We start from the raw sequence: 20,615 nt of genomic DNA on the forward strand, positions 1-20,615 counted from the left end.
TATAATTCTGGTGGCTGGTTATACAGACACACAGCAGATCAGGCTGAAAAAAAATACTCTTTTGCATATGCAAACATGGGTGTGGTAGAAAGACTGAGATCTCTGTGTATAGAAATGGAGAATGGGAGAGCCATATCTGAAAAATGAGGAGCTTGCATGGACTGTAAGTGAAAAATTACATCTTTAATATAATATCGTTTGTGTGGGCTTTTTTTTTGTTTTTTTTTTAATTTTCTCACAGCACAATATTGTGTGGAAGCTCCACTAACATAATGTGACGATGTGATGAAATGTGTACACAGTGTGATGAAAAATGTAGAGATCACACCCGAGAGAGAGAGAGAGAGAGAGAGAGAGAGAGAGAGAGAGAGAGAGAGAGAGAGAGAGAGAGAGCATCTTGCAAACCCCCACATTGCTTGTGTGTGTCGTGAACAATTTTTGGAGCCTCTGGAAAAAAAAAAGGAAGAAGAAGAAGAAGCAGAAGGTAAAAAAAAAAAAGAAAAAAGAAAAAAGAAAAAGTCGGACTGTGAACTGACAAATATAAAGATGCTGGATGAAAGCCCAGAGGCGGCATCGCGCGTTTGAAATGTCTGCTGCAGCTGATTTTGGGGCCAGTATGCCGGCGTTTTTTTGTCGAATAACGAGAGACCTGCACAGATGTTGCTGCTGCTGCCGCTGCTGCTGCTGCCGGTATGTGAACGACTTCACACACTGAAGGTAATAAAAAAAACCGGCTCGGTATTTTTCTCTTGAATTTGTTTTTTCCCCCTCTCCCTCTCTCTTTCTCTCTCTCTCTCTCTCTCTCTCTTTTTCTCTTGCATCAATTTGATGCTGCGTGAGGCTGCTGGGCGATGATGCATCGTTGGGGTTTGACTGTGTGAATTCGCATCATATCAAGTCTGTTTACCCTACTCGGAAATGTAAATTCGAGCAATCAAGACAGTTTTCTTTTTTTTTTGCTGAGCCACCTTGCGACAATTTTTTTTTTTTTTTCTAAAAAATGCCTTATTTCGACGCGAGGTGAGAGGATGCCTGTAGCTGTGATTGTGTCATTGCTGCGGCACACTCCGGAGCTCCTCGGCTCAAGACAGACACAACTATCCTCAGCTGAAGAGAAGACAGCAAGCTGGCAAGTGCTTCATCAACCAACATAAGCCATACCAGGCTGTGCATGTATGTGTGGGGGGAAAGGCCGACTCTCTCTGACACTCTCAAGGGAGGAATCTATAACACTGAGGTTCCCATCCCCAAATCCGTCTGAGGACTGCTGTGAGCTTACAAGCTTCCTGATGATTTTTGGAGGGCAGCCCTGATGCATCTTGTGAGTGTGAACACTCAGAGAGCCTTTTGCCAGGTTTGCATCACCAGACAGGAGACGGAGCAGACGGTAACTCTGTGTGTGTCATGTTAGAGGCTGGACTCTCGCCTGCCCCCTCCAACTCTCAGCCAAAAAAATCTCTGACCTGCCCTGTCAGAGCCCCTCTTGCATGAGCATCACCGCTTTGCCACAGCAGCACAACAGCAAACAGTGTAAAAGCAGCACCCCAAATTTTTTTTTGCAGACATTATTGTTTGTGTGAGCTCCTGGGGAAAAAAAAAAAAAAAAAGGTTTCACCCAGACACCCAAAATAAGAGACAGCGGAAACAACCAGGGTCAGGATGCAGGTGTCCTTCGCCTGCACTGAGCACAACCTCAAGAGTCGCAGTGAGGACAGACTCTGTGGCCTTCGCACCGCTCCACCTCCTGGAGGAAGCAGCGGTGGGGTAGGGGGAGGAGGTGGAGGTGGTGGTGGTGGAGGAGGAGGAGGCGGTGGTAGTGGAGGAGGTGGCGGTGGAGGAGGTGGAGGAGGTAGTGGACAAGGGAGCAATGGCAACTACATGTCCCAAGGCTCGGTCAAGACCAGGGAGGGGTCCGGGTCCCGTCAGACTCCACAGGGTCATGCCCACATGAAGGAGGCCATCGGGCGCCACACCAGTATGAAGTACAGGTGAGTATGGGCCCCCCCAGGTGAGGAGAGGAGGAGCTGGAGCTGTGTGAGCTTTGATTGTTGACCTCCAGATTATCTCACAGGTGTTAGATTATAATGATGAGCATCAGCAGCAAATCCTCCACCAGAAGCAAGGTGGCAGGTAATGCGTTCGAGCCTTTTATCATCAATTCTATTTCCGTCAGTCTCTTTGTGGAGATGTGAGGTGAATTTAAGGTTAGCTTGAATTGTCACCAACATGCAGCCTGCAATATATTGTCCAGACTGCCTACATGTCCATTAGCAAAGATGAAAAGCGCCTCAGTAAGAGCTCTGACATTATAAAAAAACATGACATTTACTCCTAAAAACGCTTACACGGATGGATGTAAAAATGCTTATTTAATCCATACCACACAGCCATAATGTTATCACAGTATAACAGACAGTATGCCTATAGGAGCATTTGCCATAAGCTTATATGTTTTATGGAGATTTCAACCTAGCCTCTTGCTCCACACCACAGATTAATGAAAAGCCTCCTGTAACAGCTCTCCTAAATTCAACCCCAGAACACCCAGCTTTTCCTGGAGATTTTTTAAAAGCATTTCAATTTCATAAAACAGTGTTGCAGGACAGTATGTTATGTACAGACAAGCACTGCTGCACACACCAGGTCTGAGTCATGGTGTAGGAAACTGAACAGACCGGCCCAACAGCAAGAAAAGAATGTCGTTGGTGTGTTTTTTTTCTGTCTTTTAGGTTGTTTTTTTTGGCACAGAATCAGATTCAGTTCACCTTGATGGATTAGAGCTTCAGTTTGGCAAGGACAGCTGTTCATGCAAATTTCCACTCAGAGCAGTAGAAAATAATGTATTCCTTTAATAAATATGTATATAAAAACACTTAACATTACACAATCCGTAATCTATAAGAGCATACCTCTTACGGTATGTGTTTCCTTCATTTAGACTGCAAAATTCAATAACTAGGAGGAGCGTTTTAATGACCTGTTTTCCTGTTAATCAGGTTGATTGAATTGCTGCCATTTTCTTCAGTCAATTTAGTTTTCATTTAATAGGATGTTTAAAAAAGGAATGAGGCACAAGATGAAACCTGGATACTGTTTTTCTTTCTTTTTTTTCCCTAAAAAATGATTGCATAGCTACTTCTTGGGTTGGATTATTCTAGCTGCTCTGCCATCTCTGGAAAAGTGTCACTAATAGGGAGTGCAGCAGCACAATAAGTCTATACAGCATATGGCCAGCTCCAGTTGCCAGTGGCAACACCCCAGGCATTGCCTTTAGTTTTTGTCTGTCTTACTTCCCAATCAGCCAGCATTGCTGTCGCTTATCAGTCCCTTCTGCAGCACAGTCCGCTCGAAGCCACGCCACCCGGTCGCAGTGTCTGTTTGTGGCAGCTCAGTGGTCACACATTCTCCATTTTACACTAGACTGAGGTCAGGGAGAAAAGGGAATGATTTGCACTTAAAACACGCTGCATACTGTATGAATTAGTTTGCGTATTGAGACCACAGAAGTGCCAGTGATACGGACGAGATCGGGATTCCATTTTCCAGATGGCACCTATCGTTACCACTATTTGCCCATGTTTTCTAATCCCCCGCGCTATCTCATTAACCTAAGTATTCATCACTCACGAGCAGGTCACTGACGATGGTACCTGCTGCCAGTTATCACTCCCATGAGCCCCTGCTGGCACCCCCTGCCCCAACTCGCTCTGTGGGACTCTCTCTTTATCTCCTTTCTTTGATCTAAGTTGTGCAATTTCTGACTAATTGTCTTTAAAATATTCCCTTTTCCACTGTTTGTAAAGTTGAAAGGGTGTTTCGATGTGGATGTGTGTAGTTTTTAAGATTCGGTACAAAGGTACTAGAAAGGTGATGGTTAAAATAAGTGAATTAAACTTTAATACAACAACAGAGAATGGCAGTTTGTATCGCTTACTGTCAGGGATATTGTGACTATATTTACAGATATTTGTGTCTCTCAAAAATTTGAGAATAATTGTTAATAAATCAACATTTAAATATACATTTCTGTTGTTAGCGACGGACTCATCTTGTGTGTTCATATCAAATCTCAAACCTAGATAAGCTCATAGTTATACCCACATTTAAAAAAATGATTTATGTTCATATAACTTTTGGATATTTTAAGATCTTTTATCAATCTTTTTGAAAACAGCAATGATAGTCTTTTGAGACTTGTGGAGGTAAGTGTGAGGAGTGACAGTTGATGTCACTCAGGCAAATTTCTGTCATTCAGTGAATTGGCCGTTTCTATGGTAACCATGCCCTCTCTTTTCACCAACAGCAACCCGGTAGGCAGATCAGGTGCATCTCCAGTATAGATTTATCAGCCAGTGTTGGACATTTCTCAGGGATTTATGTAATCTAACGGCCACAGTGGCACATTGTGCCAGTAGCAGGCGGCAGGATGCAACAATCTTAATACATGAGTGCTATTTCAACTGAAGACCATTTTGAAGTTTCATGTGAGTGGGAAAGCCTTGTTCTTACATGAAATATTCTACACTATGACACACAGTAAAGTGAGTTAAACATTATTAGAGTCAAAAAGAAATTGTAATAATCAAATGTTACAACAGTCTAAAGCAGGCAAGACAGGATGGACTTCATGGATGAACATCAATCTGCAAGGAGTCTAACTGAACTTTTGCCAACATTTTGGTTCTGTACAGTGATTTTACAGTATCCATAATTGTTAAAGGAATAGTCTGACATTTTGGGAAATATGCTTGTTCACTTTCTTGCCCAGTTTATATGAGAAGACTCAGACATGAGTGTGGTATCGATCATCTCATCTGACACGTGGCAAGAAAGAGGATAATTGTATTTCTCGAAATATCCAACTATTCCTTCCAATCTTGACACTGTAAAATTCAATTCCAATGAATTTTCACAGATTTGGACACCAGTGTTGTTGTCTACAGCTTTGCTAAATATTTTGTTAAATAATAATATAATAATAATAATAATAATAATGCATGATCTCTATCACTAATTATATAGGACTTGCTGTGTTCACGCTGGCCTGCAGTTAAAGCAACAGTAAAGTTACGTTTTCACAGGATGAGTAAACAGTTAGACAGTAGGCAGTTAAACCAGGTAAAAATAGGAATCTCCAGTGAAAGGAGATATACCATAATGTAAAATACTGTCATAATAATACTGAATATTCATGTTTAGCAGGAGAACAAGGCTTATTTGCATTTGAAGTGTCCTGACATTCAACGACGCGGAGAGTTGCTGTTCTCTATCAGAGTACACTTGAACGGTGGGTTTTGAAAGCCTGAACTCTCAGCAGCTGATGAAGTAATGATCGAGTCGTTTGGTGCTGATGAACAACCCTGTCAAGTTGTGCAGATATATTGTGGTCATTTAGAGCTATGAGACAGTGATCCAATCTTATTACTCAGTAAGCCCCTTGTTACAGTCAAGTTGTAATCTTAACCTTTTATACACTCCAAGGGCACAATGACCTCACAGCTTCAGTCTGTTAATTTGATCCCAGACTATTTACTTTAAGTAATGTGGATTTAGAGTCGCCTCTTACATAAAACTCTGAGTTTATTCACCACAGAAAAGCCATGGAAAAATTAGAAAGCAGACTTTTTCACAGTTTATAACACACTGTTGACCCCATACTGTATGTTTTTAACTCTTAAAAATCCCAAACAGTGATTAAATGTGTTTCTCAGAGTGAAGAAATCATGAATGATAATTAAGTGATAATTAAGCAATTTGGCCTCATTGTTTTCATGATTAATAATTACTGGAAACAAGTGGTTTGGGCAGCTGAGAGGAGAACACGACAACCTTGACCATTAACTCTTCTCTCACTGGATTTTGACTGATTTTCCAGTTAACTGAACAGATTAGTGACTTTCAGGTCCAGCAACAAGTTTTAAGGCAAAGTCACACTGTACCTTCACTTGATGTCAATCTGGCTTGTAACCAAAATATATCCAAACTATGATCTGTTTTGGGCATCTAAATGGCAAAAATCTGCAGAATGTTGTAATTAAACTTTACAAATTATGGAATTGAACAACACTTGAAACCGTTGTTTGTGCAGCTGCATGTTTGAGCTCTCATGTACATAGGAAAGAAAATAAAGCAGATAACTTAATCTTCTCAAAATGTGAAGTGACTGCTGGGTCAGTGCTGTTTGACGAGGTTTACATTTGTCAATATTTGTCTGTAGATGGAGACAACAGCAGCAGCAATCAGCAGGCTTGTACGGAACTGTGAGCATCATAATCAGGACCAGAAAATCCACGTCATGTCCTCTGAACAGGCTGTCTAGTCAAAGTCTGATATTGTCTTCCGGCTGAGACAAAGTCATCATTGCATGTCATTACATAAGAGCAGCACGCAGCCTAATGAAAGAGAGTGTGAAAAGGTCATGAAAAAGTCTGAAAAAGTATTAAAATATATCATTTAAATATATAATTTCACATTTTACACTTTACATTTCTAAAATATTTTAAAGTACTCTGCTATTAGATATAATTTTAAATTAAAATTCATTTTGCTGCTCTAACAGATTATTTACACAATTACAAAGTAAGCCAAATAACAAAGGTTTTTATTCTTTCACCAAATGATTTGTCATCATCTTTGGACTCTGAGTTAATTGCAGAGATGGAAAAAAGCCAATTTATTTTAGTTGTTGGAATAATATTCTAATCAATTCCTGGTAGTCTTAAAGTTACCCAATATCCAGCTGGCAGTATCATGGGCATACATGAAAAGTATGCCCATGATACTGCCATGATACTGAAAGTAGTTTCAGTTTAGTTGAGAAACTAGAGAAACTAGGCAAACTGAGGGACTCCCCTATATTCTCAAAAACATCTCAGCGACTGCATTTAATCATTTTAAATTCACTGAGCTGTCAAAGTCTGTATTTACAAGGCAGCGGACGGGGAAACTGACACATCATTCTAATATTCATCTTCATCTCACTCCACAGACATAAAACAGGTCGGCAGGTAGCGGCGCAGCACAGTGACCTTTTCAAACACTGAATCTCTTTATTAAACTCCTTTTGAAACACATTGAGATGATTCAAAACTCAAACTATATGAACATTTTTGTCTTGTTTCACCTTATAACCGAATACTCTGCATTACGGAGAACAAGCAGTGCTACACATATTCTTATATCCATCCCCCCAAACTTTACATAGTTTGGGACAATGGACACAATTATAAAGTGGTTCACAATTCTAATATCAGCTCTCAGCCGTGCCACTTCATTACATTCAATTTCAGTTAATAGGAGAGTCACGAGCCACTAAGTTAGTAGTTAATATATAATTGTCAATGCTGTGAGCACCAGTAAAAAGTAATTCACCTCAACTGGACTGAGGCAGAAACTTCTGCACGGCTAAATACGACTAGAAGTAAGCGAGAAAATACTGTATGTTCTTTGTAATTTAGGTGAACTGACCCTTTAAAGCCCAGAAACTGCGTATACAGCATTATTAAAAGAGAGCAGACAGTCCACCATCTTCCTACAATTCAGGCTCAAAAAATGCGTGTATAAGCACAGTCACACACACACACACTAACACACATTGACGTGAGTGTTATTAATATCTAGGTGTGCTTCCCTCTAGAGAAGAGCCTGCTCAGCATGTGTGTGGCGTTTTACGACAACTGCAGGAAAAAAAAAATCCATCATTTGCAACTAACCATCTGTATATAGTGTCTTCCTTCTGTTTCAGGTGAAAACGAACTGTAAATGTCAGCACAGGTTAAAATGCTGACTACACCGTGACAGAGCACCTGAGCGCCTCCTTTCTCTCCCCTATTAATAATGTATGGAACAACCCAGTCCCTATAATCACCTTGTTTGGAGTAGGTGATTTATGGTGAGGAAAAAAAAAAAACAGACAAGAAAACACAGGAAAGGTCTACTTATAAAGAGCTACAGAGAAGCATCTGTGTTTCTGTGCGCCCCGGCTCATGAGTGTATTCATGCGTGACCATATGTAGATCCGTGCCTGCGTTCCAGTGTAATTCCCATCAAGCGTGAAGGTTCACGTGAAAGCATCGACTGGCTTCTGATGCGTGCACAGTATATAGATCTGGTCTGTTTTCGCATAACCAAATCCATGTCAGATGAAATATACAGTAGGCCGAGCGTTTGCGTACATGTGTGTGAGAGAGAGAGAGTGGGAGAGAGTGTCATGGGGCAGATAGTGAGAGGAAAGAGCGAGCATGTGTCTCTCCAGACTCACTGATAGTAATTTAGCAGACTGCAGCACTGCAGAGAGCGGTGGAGTTGAGAGCAGGGAGGGGGCGGCCAGTTGTCATACAGAGAAACAATGACATCCTCCCTTGCCCAGAAACAACATTGTATTGTTTTCTGTATTTTTACTGTATGTAGCATGACAGTCATGAAATTCTCCCACTAATGCGTGCTGGTTTTCTCATTTCCTCCTGTCATGATGCGCTCAGACATGGTGTTAACCGAACATGTTAGTCTGTCAGCTTTGTGCACTTATTTTCTCCTCTCTAAAAGCATCATGGGTTGAAACGCAAACATAAGCATTTGTCTTGCGGTTGCGGTTGATAACTGGATGCTTGACAGTCTCCGAATGTTGACTCAAGTTTTGTTGTTGCATTTTTGGCATTTTTCACACAGAACCTTTCAGTTTTTTTTATCACTATATGATTTGACAAGAAAAATATGTAAAGAAGGTGGCCTCTTGAGTAAATAAACACAGTTGGATAGACTTTTTTAATGTAGGCTAAAACATTCATTTTCATTAGCAGTGCGGGCTAGCATCATGCTAAATAGCAGGTTTTTCATATATAATGATAAAAATGTCAATAATTCCTCCTAAAGTTCCCTAAAAATTAAAAAATGGAGGTGGTAAAATACTACACTGCTTATTTTATCACCCCGCCTACACTTTGAGACACATAAAAGTGTCAACCATGTAATTAAAATGCACTCAGCGTGCAGGTAGTTGTCTGCCAGGTGATGCTGAGATTTAAATGCTGCTATTTTTGATGAATTTCAAGCACTTTGTTTCAGATGTGAAGCCGAGTAAAGCTGTATTAACTAGCAGGTTATCTTTTTGGGGTGCTGATATTGGTCCAACCTTGTCAAATATGGTTAGACAGTGATTTTTCTTTAACTTCCTGTGACTGAAATTGGGGTGAAGGGGCATAATTTGATTGATATCACATAACAACACAACAAAACAAATGAAAAAAATATTTAAATATTTGGAAAAAAGCGTCTGGAGAAAGTGTCTGAAGTGTGCTTTCTCCCATGTGCCTCATTTATATTTCCTCCCAGTGTTCAAAGTGACTGTCAGTGTGTGATTGTCTCAGAGCAGGCAGGGCTGTCATTGGTTGACAAATGGTGGTTGAGAGCCAGATTACCATACAAGGAATCAACCGCATCAAACGCCCACTAACACCTTTTTCCCTCTTTATAGTACTCCCGGCCCTCCACCTGTGTACTATTTTGACAAGAGTTGAAAGTAATGACACAAACAATATGCGTTTCACACCCACACGCAGCGAACACATGAACACCGACACCCCCCCCCCCTCACACACACACACACACACACACACAGCAAACACACACACAGTGGGACACAAATGCTTACATATGCAGGAATCTAAAAATAGCGTAAGGGTCAGGCATTAAAAATAGACCAGAGAAAATAAAGCAGGAGTCGTTCGGCTGAGTGTAAATGCTCTGACAGTCTGTCTTTCTGCATTTGGCTATTTGTGGCGGATGCAGGCAGGCAGACAGGCAGAGAGAGAGGGGAGAGGCGTTGGAGATGAAAAGACGGCGAGTTGCACTGCAGTTCTGCTGCCTCTCCAGCTGGCTCCCCGGCTAATTAGAATGGGGGAGAGCACGCGTGGAGGAGGAGAGCAAGCATGAAGCCCACATCATTTTCAGCTGTACATGCTCCCGTGGTCAGAAATGCAGCTCTCTGCTTCTCTCAGCTTGCCCTTCAAAATTCAGCTGTCTGGATAATCAGATGTGGCATGTTGGGTAATGGACTCCTCTTTGGCTTATGGAACATTTTGGACCATTTACCGCACAGACCTGAGCTTTTGGCCTGGACTTTATCCACGCTGAGCTCTGTTCCCTCCAGCTATTTCACTGACCCAGTGTAATACAGTGAACTGTTAACATATGAAGGATAAAAGGTCAATTGTTCAGAATTAATTAGACGCAGGCAGTAATTTAACCACAGGCAAAAAAAAGACTTTCGCTAAGCAGCAGCAGTAGAGGAAGCAGGTCCAGGAACACTGTGGAAATAGGTTATGTTAACATTTAGTGCTTTTGTCTTGTGTCATACATCCATTTGTGTTACAGGCTATTTCTTTTAATTAAATTAACTTTATTCTTTGTCTTTGTATGTCCATAGTTCATGCAAGATTAAGACTGTGTTTTATGTTTTTGTTTTCTGTATTTTTAGTTTTGCATGTACTTGGACAAGTCTGTATAATGTTTTATGGCACAATTAAACCAAACCAAACTAATCCTGTACTTGAATAAAAGTAGCACTATCACAATGTAAAAATACTTTAATACTAAGTACAGTTTTAACACCAAAATGTATTCAAGTATCAAGTACAAAGAGTTTGATACTGTTATATGCAGTATATTGTGTTATTAGATGCATGAACATGTATGCAGCATTTAACTGTGGGAGCCAATTTTAACAACTTCATAAAACTGTTGGGTAGTTTAATATATAATTATGCACCATATCTTAAAAGCTGGTCATATGTTTTATATGTAAAATGTTAATTTGTGAAGTAGTAACCATAGCTGTCATGTATTGTACATGTATTACAGTTTAAGGTACAATATTTGCCTCTGAAATGTCGTGGAGTAGAAATATGATACAGCATAAAAGGCAAAAGAGTAAAGTACCTTCAATAAATGTATTTTTGAAGTTAATTTCACAAAGTTTTTTCCTCATTCAGGATTATTTTGCTTTTTGCTTGTCCCTCACACACATCAATATGCAATAAGATGGGATCTCACCTATGATTGTATGTGCACACATCGTGTAGTCTTTTTCCACTGTTTATTTTCATAGACATTTTTTTTCTGTTCACAGGAACCTCGGGAAGTCAGGCCTGCGTGTTTCCTGCCTCGGGTTAGGTGAGTTGGTTTGAAGGCAGGAAAATATTCATCTCATTCGTTTTCAACCCCTCAAACAAAACAACGAAACGTCTCTGTCTCTGCTCTCATTCAGGCACCTGGGTGACGTTTGGATCACAGATCCCTGATGAGGTGAGAGCTCTGTTGTCTCTCAGTTTGTATGAGAAACCAATTCCCAAGCGCCTTCGCTCATATTGCTTTAGTGGAAAATGTTGGTACTGTGAGCACAAATTGCTGAGATGTTTGCTTTACTGTATTATCCTCCCTGCTTAGTGTCCTTCACAGACGTCCTTTGAGTAATCAGAATTTATCCATCGTCTCTCCGTCTCAGTCTCAAGTTTTGTATTCTTCCAGATGGCTGAGAACCTGATGACCATAGCTTATGAGAACGGAGTGAACCTGTTTGACACAGCGGAGGTGTACGCCTCTGGAAGGTCAGACTTTACTTTTTCCTCGACGCATCAATTAAAACTTTGACTTCTCTTTTCCTTCCTTCCTTTTTTTAAATCAGCATCTCTGCTTCACATCCTCTGATAAAACTTTCTCTTGAAGTGCATAAACAACTCATTCTTCCTCCTGTTTTTAGATTTCTTTAACATATGACATGTTTGTTGATGTCCTGCATGACTTAATATTGCTGTGCAGTGATGTCAAGTTAGGATCAACCTATCACAATTAACCATGTGCTTCTCCACAGAGCGGAAATAACTCTAGGGAACATTATCAAGAAGAAGGGATGGAGGTGATGTTACTCATTTATTCAAACTGACTCACATGCATGTGAAAAGCTCTCTAACTCTTTTATGTCAGGAATATTCTTTTTGAAAGCGCTGCGTTTTCACATGTTTTTATTATTGTTGGAAGACGCTCACCATTAAATTATCTCAAGGGAAATTCATATTTTCTAGACTACTGTCGAGCTTTAGCCTCAGAAAGACTATAAAAGGACAAAAATGCAACCTTGTGAAAATAAACCCCCAGTTTACAATACTCGGTAGCTGACTAGTCTGACCTCACTGCCAAATACTCATTCGTGTGGGAATTCCTCTGGATATTTTTAATCTGGAGAAACATATACAAATTAATCAAAGTCAAACTTTAAATTGAGACGGCGTTGTCTGTCAATACAACTTATTATGTCAGATACATTTGTGGATATTTTTTTAAACTTCTGATTATTGGGGGTTTTGGTATATGTGTAAATACAATTAAATTTGTGGAGATTTAAAGAAATACAATACTGGTCCACATATATTTTTGATGTGCCAGACTGTGATTACAGGCAAAAACAATGAAAAACAGAGAAAATATGTATACTTACATAATCCAAGAAAAATAAAAACATTGTGTAAAGTATTAGAAGTAGGAATTAGAAGATAAGAAAGATTTTCCCACTAAAAATATATAAACTAATTCCCTGATAAAACTGTGCTCCTAACACTCTCATCTTCTTGCCAGGCGTTCAAGTTTTGTCATCACAACAAAGATCTATTGGGGAGGCCAGTAAGTATAACGCTAAAAGACCATATGCTCAACTTTTTCATTAAACGTCCTTGTTTCCCTTTCATCAGTCAATCAATAATGTGTATTTTCATCACTTCACAGAGCAGAGACAGAGAGGGGACTCTCCAGAAAGCACATTATTGAAGGTAGAGTATAATCTACTTTTTACAGCATAGTAAGATGTTTCAGAGTTAGGTCTGTGCCACGAAACTCCAAGTAAAAATGTGTGTTTCTAATCTCAATACATGTAATTCTACAGTTCAAATATAATTTGGAAAGGGATCATTTGAAAGTTGTGTTTTATTACTAAATTTATATTAATAGTTACCAAGACTGTGTGTTTAGGGAAAAGTGATTCTGGTCAATAGGAAACAGGTAAAATTAACTGTAGGAAACATAATTCAAAAGTCTGTTTTACTGGATTGTGTAGTTCTTTTATTATGTATGAAACGTTTCCCAGAGTGCATTCCTTCAAACTCTAAACAGACTGAGTTGTGATGAATCATTTGATGACTTAATCTTGGAGTGTGAGTGCTGTTTGTCTCGCTAAGTTAAAGCCACTCCGTGTTCTGTGTCACAGTAGACATATTGATGTGCCTTAAAAATCAAATAAATTGCCATGTTTCATAACAGCTAAAGAAAAATCAGGCATATTCCTCTGCAGGAGTTAATAGTTGTGAGGCTTTTTTCTGATAGGAGATGAGGTGCATGAGATTTTATCCAAGGTGAGAATGAAGAATGGAAATGCAGAATGTCATCAGATGTAGCTAACTGGAGTTTGTCTTGTGTCTGGGACAGAAGAAGACAGAGGGAGTCAGAGGAGGGAAAATAGCAAGATGAAGCTCCAGTGCAAAATTTCATGTCAGGACTATTCTTTTCCAGCCACTTAATCAACTCCCCCTCCCAGTTATAATCCTAAAGAAAGCTAAGAGGCTATTGGCCTTTTATGCTCATCTACTTTGTTTGTTTTGTAAGTAGCACGGCCTCAGGGTGACCATTTACCAAGGAGTTGAATGGGCTGTTTAACTGACATTGTCATGGGGCTTTTGATTTGAGGCCATTGTGAATTGAGTAAACTACTCGCAGTTCTCAAGGATAGTGCTCATATTTGGACTTAATAGTTCACTTCGTTCTTGACTTCAACATCTAATTGCTGACGTACCCGTGGTTGGAAAGTTGGTGCAAAACATTTGATTAGTAGAAAAAACACCATAAAAGTTTTAAAAACAGTATCCTTTCTAAAATAATACATTTATATTTCATTTCATTTTTTATTTCATTGTATATGATTTTTTTGGGAATCTGTATGGTTAAAATGTTTCTCAGGTGTTCTTTTTCCTCATGTTGTCCTGCTATGCTGACTTTCATTCATGTTTTTGCCATGCTAATGGTGTGGCTGATGAAATATCTCAATGATGGTTGCCATAAAATTATGTACAGTCATTTATGGTCCCCAGAGGAAACATACTGATTTTGGTGATTCCCGACTTTTTCTCCAGCACCATCAGCAGCCTAAAATTTTTGACTTAACCAATGAAATATTTTAACATCTATTTGCTGTATTGATTCAAAATTAATGGTTCCCAAACAATAAATCATTATCACTTTGATTCCCTGACTTTCCCTCTAGCGCTAACATGGTTGACATGGTTTTGAATGAAATATCTTGACAAATGCTGGACAGATTGCCATGAAATTTAGCATTTTTATTTTAGTGTATCTTCAAATTCCTGCAAAACTAATGACATTCCCATCAGCCTCAGCTGTACTTAATCAGCTGTAGTAACATACAGTACAACCTCACAGAGCCGCTAATGTGTTGTTGACTCTTGAATGAATAAACTGATGATGATGATGATGATGATGTCTAATAATTGACTATTGTTTATGACAGGTTTAAGAGGATCCTTATCAAGACTTCAGCTAGATTACGTGGACATTGTTTTTGCCAACAGAAATGACGTCAACAGTCCGATGGAAGGTCAGTGACGGACATTTGAAACGATTCTCTTTGTTTTTTGCCGATACCCTCTTGCACGTCAGAGAGCATGTGCTGTAGTAGTCATAGATGTAGTCAAGCGTGAATACTGTATACCATATGTGCATGTTTTATGCATGCATGAAAAAGCTGCAAAACAAATGCCTCCAAGTGGTCAAAATAATGTAATTTAAACATGATGTTATGCGCTGTGACTTGCAGAGATTGTTCGGGCCATGACGTTCGTAATAAACCAGGGCATGGCCATGTACTGGGGCACCTCACGCTGGAGTGCCATGGAAATCATGGTGAATGCTGATCTCCCATTTAGAAACGCTCACTCTTTATAAATTTAATACTGTCTCAGTTTCTGTAACCATGGCATTTTTTTCTGTCTGTTGGGCACCAGGAGGCATACTCAGTGGCACGCCAGTTCAACCTGATACCACCCGTGTGTGAGCAGGCAGAGTATCACTATTTCCAGAGGGACAAAGTCGAGGTGCAGCTTCCTGAGCTCTACCACAAGATAGGTCAGACAACCACAGTCTCACAGCTCTATACATCTTTATTATTATTTTTTAAGTTCATTTAATCAATTTTATTCCATTAAAATACTGAATGACAACCCTCCATTTCCACTCTCTCAGGTGTTGGAGCGATGACCTGGTCTCCCCTTGCTTGTGGATTAATCACAGGGAAGTACAGCGATGGTGTACCAGAGTGCTCCAGAGCAGCAATGAAGGTCAGTTTGATTTGAGCGGCCCTCCCCTGGGATTCCTTTCACTGCAAATCAGCCTCAGTGAAATTCTCTACCTTATCAGCAGTGCATTGTAGTGTGAAATCAGTAAAAGAAGTAATTGTATCAATGCTTTTCTCCATCTTGCTCCTGGTGAAGGGATACCAGTGGCTGAAGGAGCGAGTGAACAGCGAGGAGGGCCGCAGGCAGCTCGCTAAAATCAAGGAGCTCCATCTACTGGCGGACAGACTGGGCTGCACTGCTGCACAGTTGGCCATAGGTAGGACCCAATAACATGACTGTACAGAATACACATATGGAGATTATTGTTTTGTGTCTGGAGATTGAACTGTTTCATGTCTTAAAATGTGTTTGTGGTTTTGCCTGAGTCACAAAGCTATTGTTATAATTCAGGTAAAAAGTTCTTTGATTGATAATGTGCAGAGAAAGTTTGGCAACAGAGCCTGATTTAATATCTTCTGCTTCACAAGATTTCAGATTTCGTGTGTGCCCGTCTGCCTGTTGGCAACCACTTTACTCCTGATCAATGACCTTGTTGGTTAATTTACGTCACTTTTTCCATCTTTGTGTTTAATCAATAGCATTGTTTAGAAAGCGTGCTTTTCTCATCATGCATCCTTGCTTGTCTACAATAAAATGTACTGCTTTGGGATCACTGTCATGATAGATCCTGCTCAAATATTTTTAGTATGTATGTGTTTAATTTGGCTATGAGACTTGAATTCAAAGCAGCGAGCAGCATTTCATCTGATTCCTGCAAAAACCTAAAAAAAAACTAATTTGGCCACTTCCCTTTGGTTATCACTGAAATCACACACTTTTACCTGATTTTTATGGGTTTTCTCTCTCTCTCTTTATTTTATAGCCTGGTGTCTGCGCAGTGAGGGAGTCAGCTCAGTACTTCTGGGTGTTTCTAATACAGACCAGCTACTTGAGAACCTGGGTGCCCTCCGGGTAGATATGTTTCCTTTTTTTTTTCCCCCCACATGCATCATTTTGACTGACACACTGAGCCACAGTTGTTCAAACTAATCGATATGCTTCTTTATGTGTGATACAGAGTGGCAAAACTGAGAGAGACCAAGAGATCACATTTTAAACTCTTTGCTGTCCTTCCTTCTTCTTTGCAGATTTTATCCCAAATGAACCCTCAAACCATCACTGAGATTGATGCCCTGCTGGGAAATAAGCCACACTCGAAGAAAGAATCACGCGCTTGAAAATGCAAAATCTGAGTGACAGATGATGTTTCAAGAAGAGAGATGAAGAAGACAACGACATCGGGAAACATCGCTTTTTGCTCTGCTGTATACTCAACAACTTGCATGTCCTCAGCAACATTATGCTTCCAGTATGTGCGCATATCCATTTTGCGCAGTACATTATATCATGTATGAAAAAAAAAGAAAAGAAAATCTCTCAATTGTTAAAAAAAAGAAAACAAAAACAGGTCATATAATGCTCACTGCCGATTGTTCACAGACTAATTATTTCTACAGAGGGGGAGGTCAAAGGTCAGAGTGACAGGTCTCGACCATCCACAGAGACCAAGAAAGGCTGAAAAATATTTAACTGTTGTCAAAGCAGATTTGACTCTTGTTAATCAAATGTCCTAAAGTGGAAGAAGAAAGAAAAAAAACACCTCTGTGGTCAAATGCAACTTTACTGTGTGAACAGTACATTCATTGGACATCTGAGTCTCCTCCCCTTGCAGCTGCCTGTTATTCTGTATGATGTTTAGTACCCAGCAGCCAGAGAGCCAAAGGTTAGTGTCTAGCCTAACATTTCCCATAGTGTGCATGTGACTGGTCTGCCACGCTCACTGCTTTACAGGGTTGGGAACAATGGATTACTTGTAGAGTCGTGATCTGACTGTAGAAAAAAAAAAAAAAAAAAAAAAACTTAATCCAATCTTACTTTCAAAAAAAGCTCAGATCACATGCTTAACACAATTATACACATTCAGAATTTTTTGGCACAAATTCCAAATTCCAATGAATGGATCATAAGTAGCAAAAATAGCTGAAAGATTGTCTTTGAGTACTTTTTGTGTCAGCTGCTATCTCAAATTGGCAACCAGGAATGGATAGTGAGTAAAACTTTGAAGGTAAATTTCCCAACCCTGCTGCTTTCTCAGCAGTCTTTTTGCCTCCTCTGTTTGTAAAACTGTGCGCATGTCCCTTTAAGAGAGAAAAGCCCTAACAGGGTGTAAATGTGGCATGGCTTTTATGGCTTATGTAGATTTGCAGTGCCCTTGTAAGCCATTTTTTTTTACTCTAAATGGTCTGGCAGTTTGGTCCAAGGTCCGTGCTGGCGGGCACTCTTGCTTTAATGACTCAGTCTGCAGACATGGCTGTGTGTCCATCTGACGTATAATCTTTGTATCGTCCTCAACTGTATCAAAAGATGTTGACATCACTTTCAACAATGCTCATTCTCGTGAAGAGCATCGTTGTTCTTAAATCAGAGGTTTGAGACAGCTGGACTATATGGAAAGGTCACTGAGTGTCTGACACAATGATTTGGACACAATGTGGTGAACTAGTAGTTTTCCAATGATAAGACATAAATGATAAGTTTGAGTTGATCAAATGTGATATAACTCTTGCCACAGGTCACTTGGGGTAAGATTTAGCAGATGTAACTTGTTTTTTTGTTTTTGAGGAAGCATAAAAATATAGCTTCCCTGCTCATTTCTCTGGGAGTTCTCTCTCTCTCTCTCTCTCTCTTGTTCCCTTGATTCTTGCACACATGCACAACTCATTTTATACTGTGCATTTCATGTCTTTTTCCCCTTTAGTTTTGTATTGATTTCAATTCTTTGTAATGTGAGGGGGATTTGTTCCTTTTGTGATTTCCCATGAAAATACCGCTACTCTCCAGGGCGGAGAGTGTTTTGATAAAAGAAGCTGTTTTAGTTGGCACAGTTACATTGTAAATAGGCTTATCTGTCTGGCAGTGAGATAACGAGATAAAGGTTACGTTTATGATTCAAGAAAGAATTCCTGAAGGAGCAGCTGAAACTCTGCTCCCCTCTGTGACTCTGTACAGTCCGACTGAGTGTAGCTTCCAGTGTACATAGAAACTACGTCAATCAAACCATGAAAATGTAACTTTGCCTGCATAACTTATATTTTACTGTCTTGCAACAAAGAGAAACCAAAAGAGGGAAGAGACAACTCATACTGAATGTAACATGTCTGTTGCTCAATCTATGTTACCTAAAGGAAAAGCACAGAACGTGTTTTAAAGGTAGTTTCTTTTTGTGTTTCGTAAAAAAAAAAAAAAAAAAATCTGCAAAGCTGTCATGCAAACATTTACATTGAGATTCAGGCAAAAGGTTGTCCACAGAAACTTCATGCATATACGACATCCTGGTAACTGATCAATTGCAAAGTCAAAATGTGCTAATCTGTCGGATAAAATTTTGTTTTTACTACTCATAACCTGGACAAAGTAGCTGGAATAGGCTAATCATAATGTTGTATTGAGGTGTATTTAAACAATACTGCATTGGCAGTTGGTTCTTCAGGGCAACGTAAGTTAACCCTCCATGTTCACGTTTGGAATAAATTATTTATTTGTGTATATGTACAGGGATATTAATTTATGAGCAGTATATAAACAGCTTATCCCAAAAACTATTCTGATGTGGGCTATATATGGTTTCTAGCATTATAATCTCTGTTTCCATTCTCACATATCATGTGCTCCCAGGATATCATATTCTTTTTGGACGCTTCACTGACCACATGATGGACACACTCACTAAAATTGCTTATTAAGAAATAGCTTTATGTGCGCAGAAACTCTCTTTTCAGTCAGCATTTTTATGCAGAAGTAAAGTAAAACAAGCAGCAGTTGCTCCTTGACTTACAGAGATTTCATTTCATTGTGGTTCAACAGTCCCTGAAAAACCGACACTGCTTGGCAGACATGCTTTTACAAGTAGTCAGTGTTCATAACTGAGCCATAAGCCAACAAACATGTATGTATGTATTATAGCGTGGGTGTTATCTACTGGTGTCTACCGGTAGATAACACCCACGCTATAATACATACCTCCAAAGCACACCAACCATTCTTCTTCTGCAGATACATTTAAATTAAAACCTTTAAACCTCATGAGGTTTGGTTGCTCATTTTCTGCACCAAGTGAGGCTCTAATCTCTGTCTTTGTGTCACTGCTGCAATAACAGACATTTTTTTTCAGAGATGAAGAAGAAAATCTCACGCTCAGAACGGTCTGTGTTCATGCAGAATAAGCTGTTCCTTTTATTCCTGAGTGTTTTTCATCCTTGCAATGATCAAATTTTTAGTTTTCTTATATGTTGGTAATTGTGACATTTGTAACAAACATCTTAGGTCTGTCAGGTTCTCTTGTTATATGTGCAACAAAGGCTCAAACCTAGTAAATATCTTTAATGCCATTAGGTGATTAAGGTTTGAGAATTGGCTCTTCTAAATTATTAACTATGTGCACACACAGGACATCTGATCATTTTAACAATATGGGTGCTTTATGCATAACAAGGTGGGTGAAAGAAACCTTTTTTTGAATTCAAAAATAGGTATACCATACAATATTTTTGGTGCTTACAATTTTTTAAAAAGAACTTCTATTATCCTGATATCCTCCCACATATCTGCCATCTTTTCACCTGTGGACCTCAGGGTCGTTTAAATGGATGGAACAAGAACAATGTCGTGTGTCCAGCACTGTCTGTGCCGCTAAAAGAGCCGTGCCAGCTGGGACATTACACATCCTTAGCACAAACATCTGTCATACCAACACTGTCTGTTTGCAGACTCCCAGAATGTCATCAGAGTGATAGACGCAACATATGTGTGTGTTACAGTAAGCAACCCTCTGATAAAGATGATCATATGCGCCGAAGTAATGTTGATGTCTCACCACAAACAGTGTAGAGAGAGAGAGAGAGAAAAAAAACAGGTGATTCACCACATGATTCATCCTCTCTGTGAAGCTGCAGGTTGAGCAAGGTGACGAAAAACAGACGGCAAGAGAGAGTCGGTACATAAGCACATTTGAGATTTACAAGCCTTCACATCTAATAATGTACACTCAGTACTTTTCTCAGTTGTTACTTTTGTGATTCTTTTCATGATCAGGCTGACTACTGAAGTCCCAAATATCCTGTAGCTGCTGCTGTAGGACACAGGACACGATTAAAATGTGTAGGTCAG

General features: G+C 39.6%; 1 protein-coding gene across 3 annotated transcripts; it reads left to right on the forward strand.

Moving 5' to 3' along the window:
• Window positions 1-469: 469 nt before the first annotated feature.
• Window positions 470-19,470, forward strand: LOC121910958 (voltage-gated potassium channel subunit beta-3-like). 3 transcript variants are annotated; one of them, XM_042432366.1, is made up of 14 exons: window positions 470-1,988; window positions 11,126-11,169; window positions 11,264-11,301; window positions 11,524-11,603; window positions 11,867-11,911; window positions 12,628-12,672; window positions 12,775-12,818; window positions 14,567-14,653; window positions 14,873-14,958; window positions 15,060-15,180; window positions 15,298-15,392; window positions 15,546-15,666; window positions 16,273-16,361; window positions 16,538-19,470. In XM_042432366.1, the coding sequence occupies exons 1-14, from the start codon at window positions 1,660-1,662 to the stop codon at window positions 16,625-16,627; spliced, it is 1,314 nt and encodes a 437-aa protein (XP_042288300.1). In that variant the 5' UTR covers window positions 470-1,659; the 3' UTR covers window positions 16,628-19,470. The 3 variants fall into 3 exon arrangements, with proteins under 3 accessions (XP_042288300.1, XP_042288301.1, XP_042288302.1); XM_042432367.1 differs by having other exon boundaries at window positions 473-690; XM_042432368.1 differs by having other exon boundaries at window positions 474-717.
• Window positions 19,471-20,615: the final 1,145 nt, after the last annotated feature.

Source organism: Thunnus maccoyii, chromosome 13, assembly GCF_910596095.1.
Source record: "Thunnus maccoyii chromosome 13, fThuMac1.1, whole genome shotgun sequence".
In the NCBI taxonomy this organism is placed as follows: domain Eukaryota; kingdom Metazoa; phylum Chordata; class Actinopteri; order Scombriformes; family Scombridae; genus Thunnus; species Thunnus maccoyii.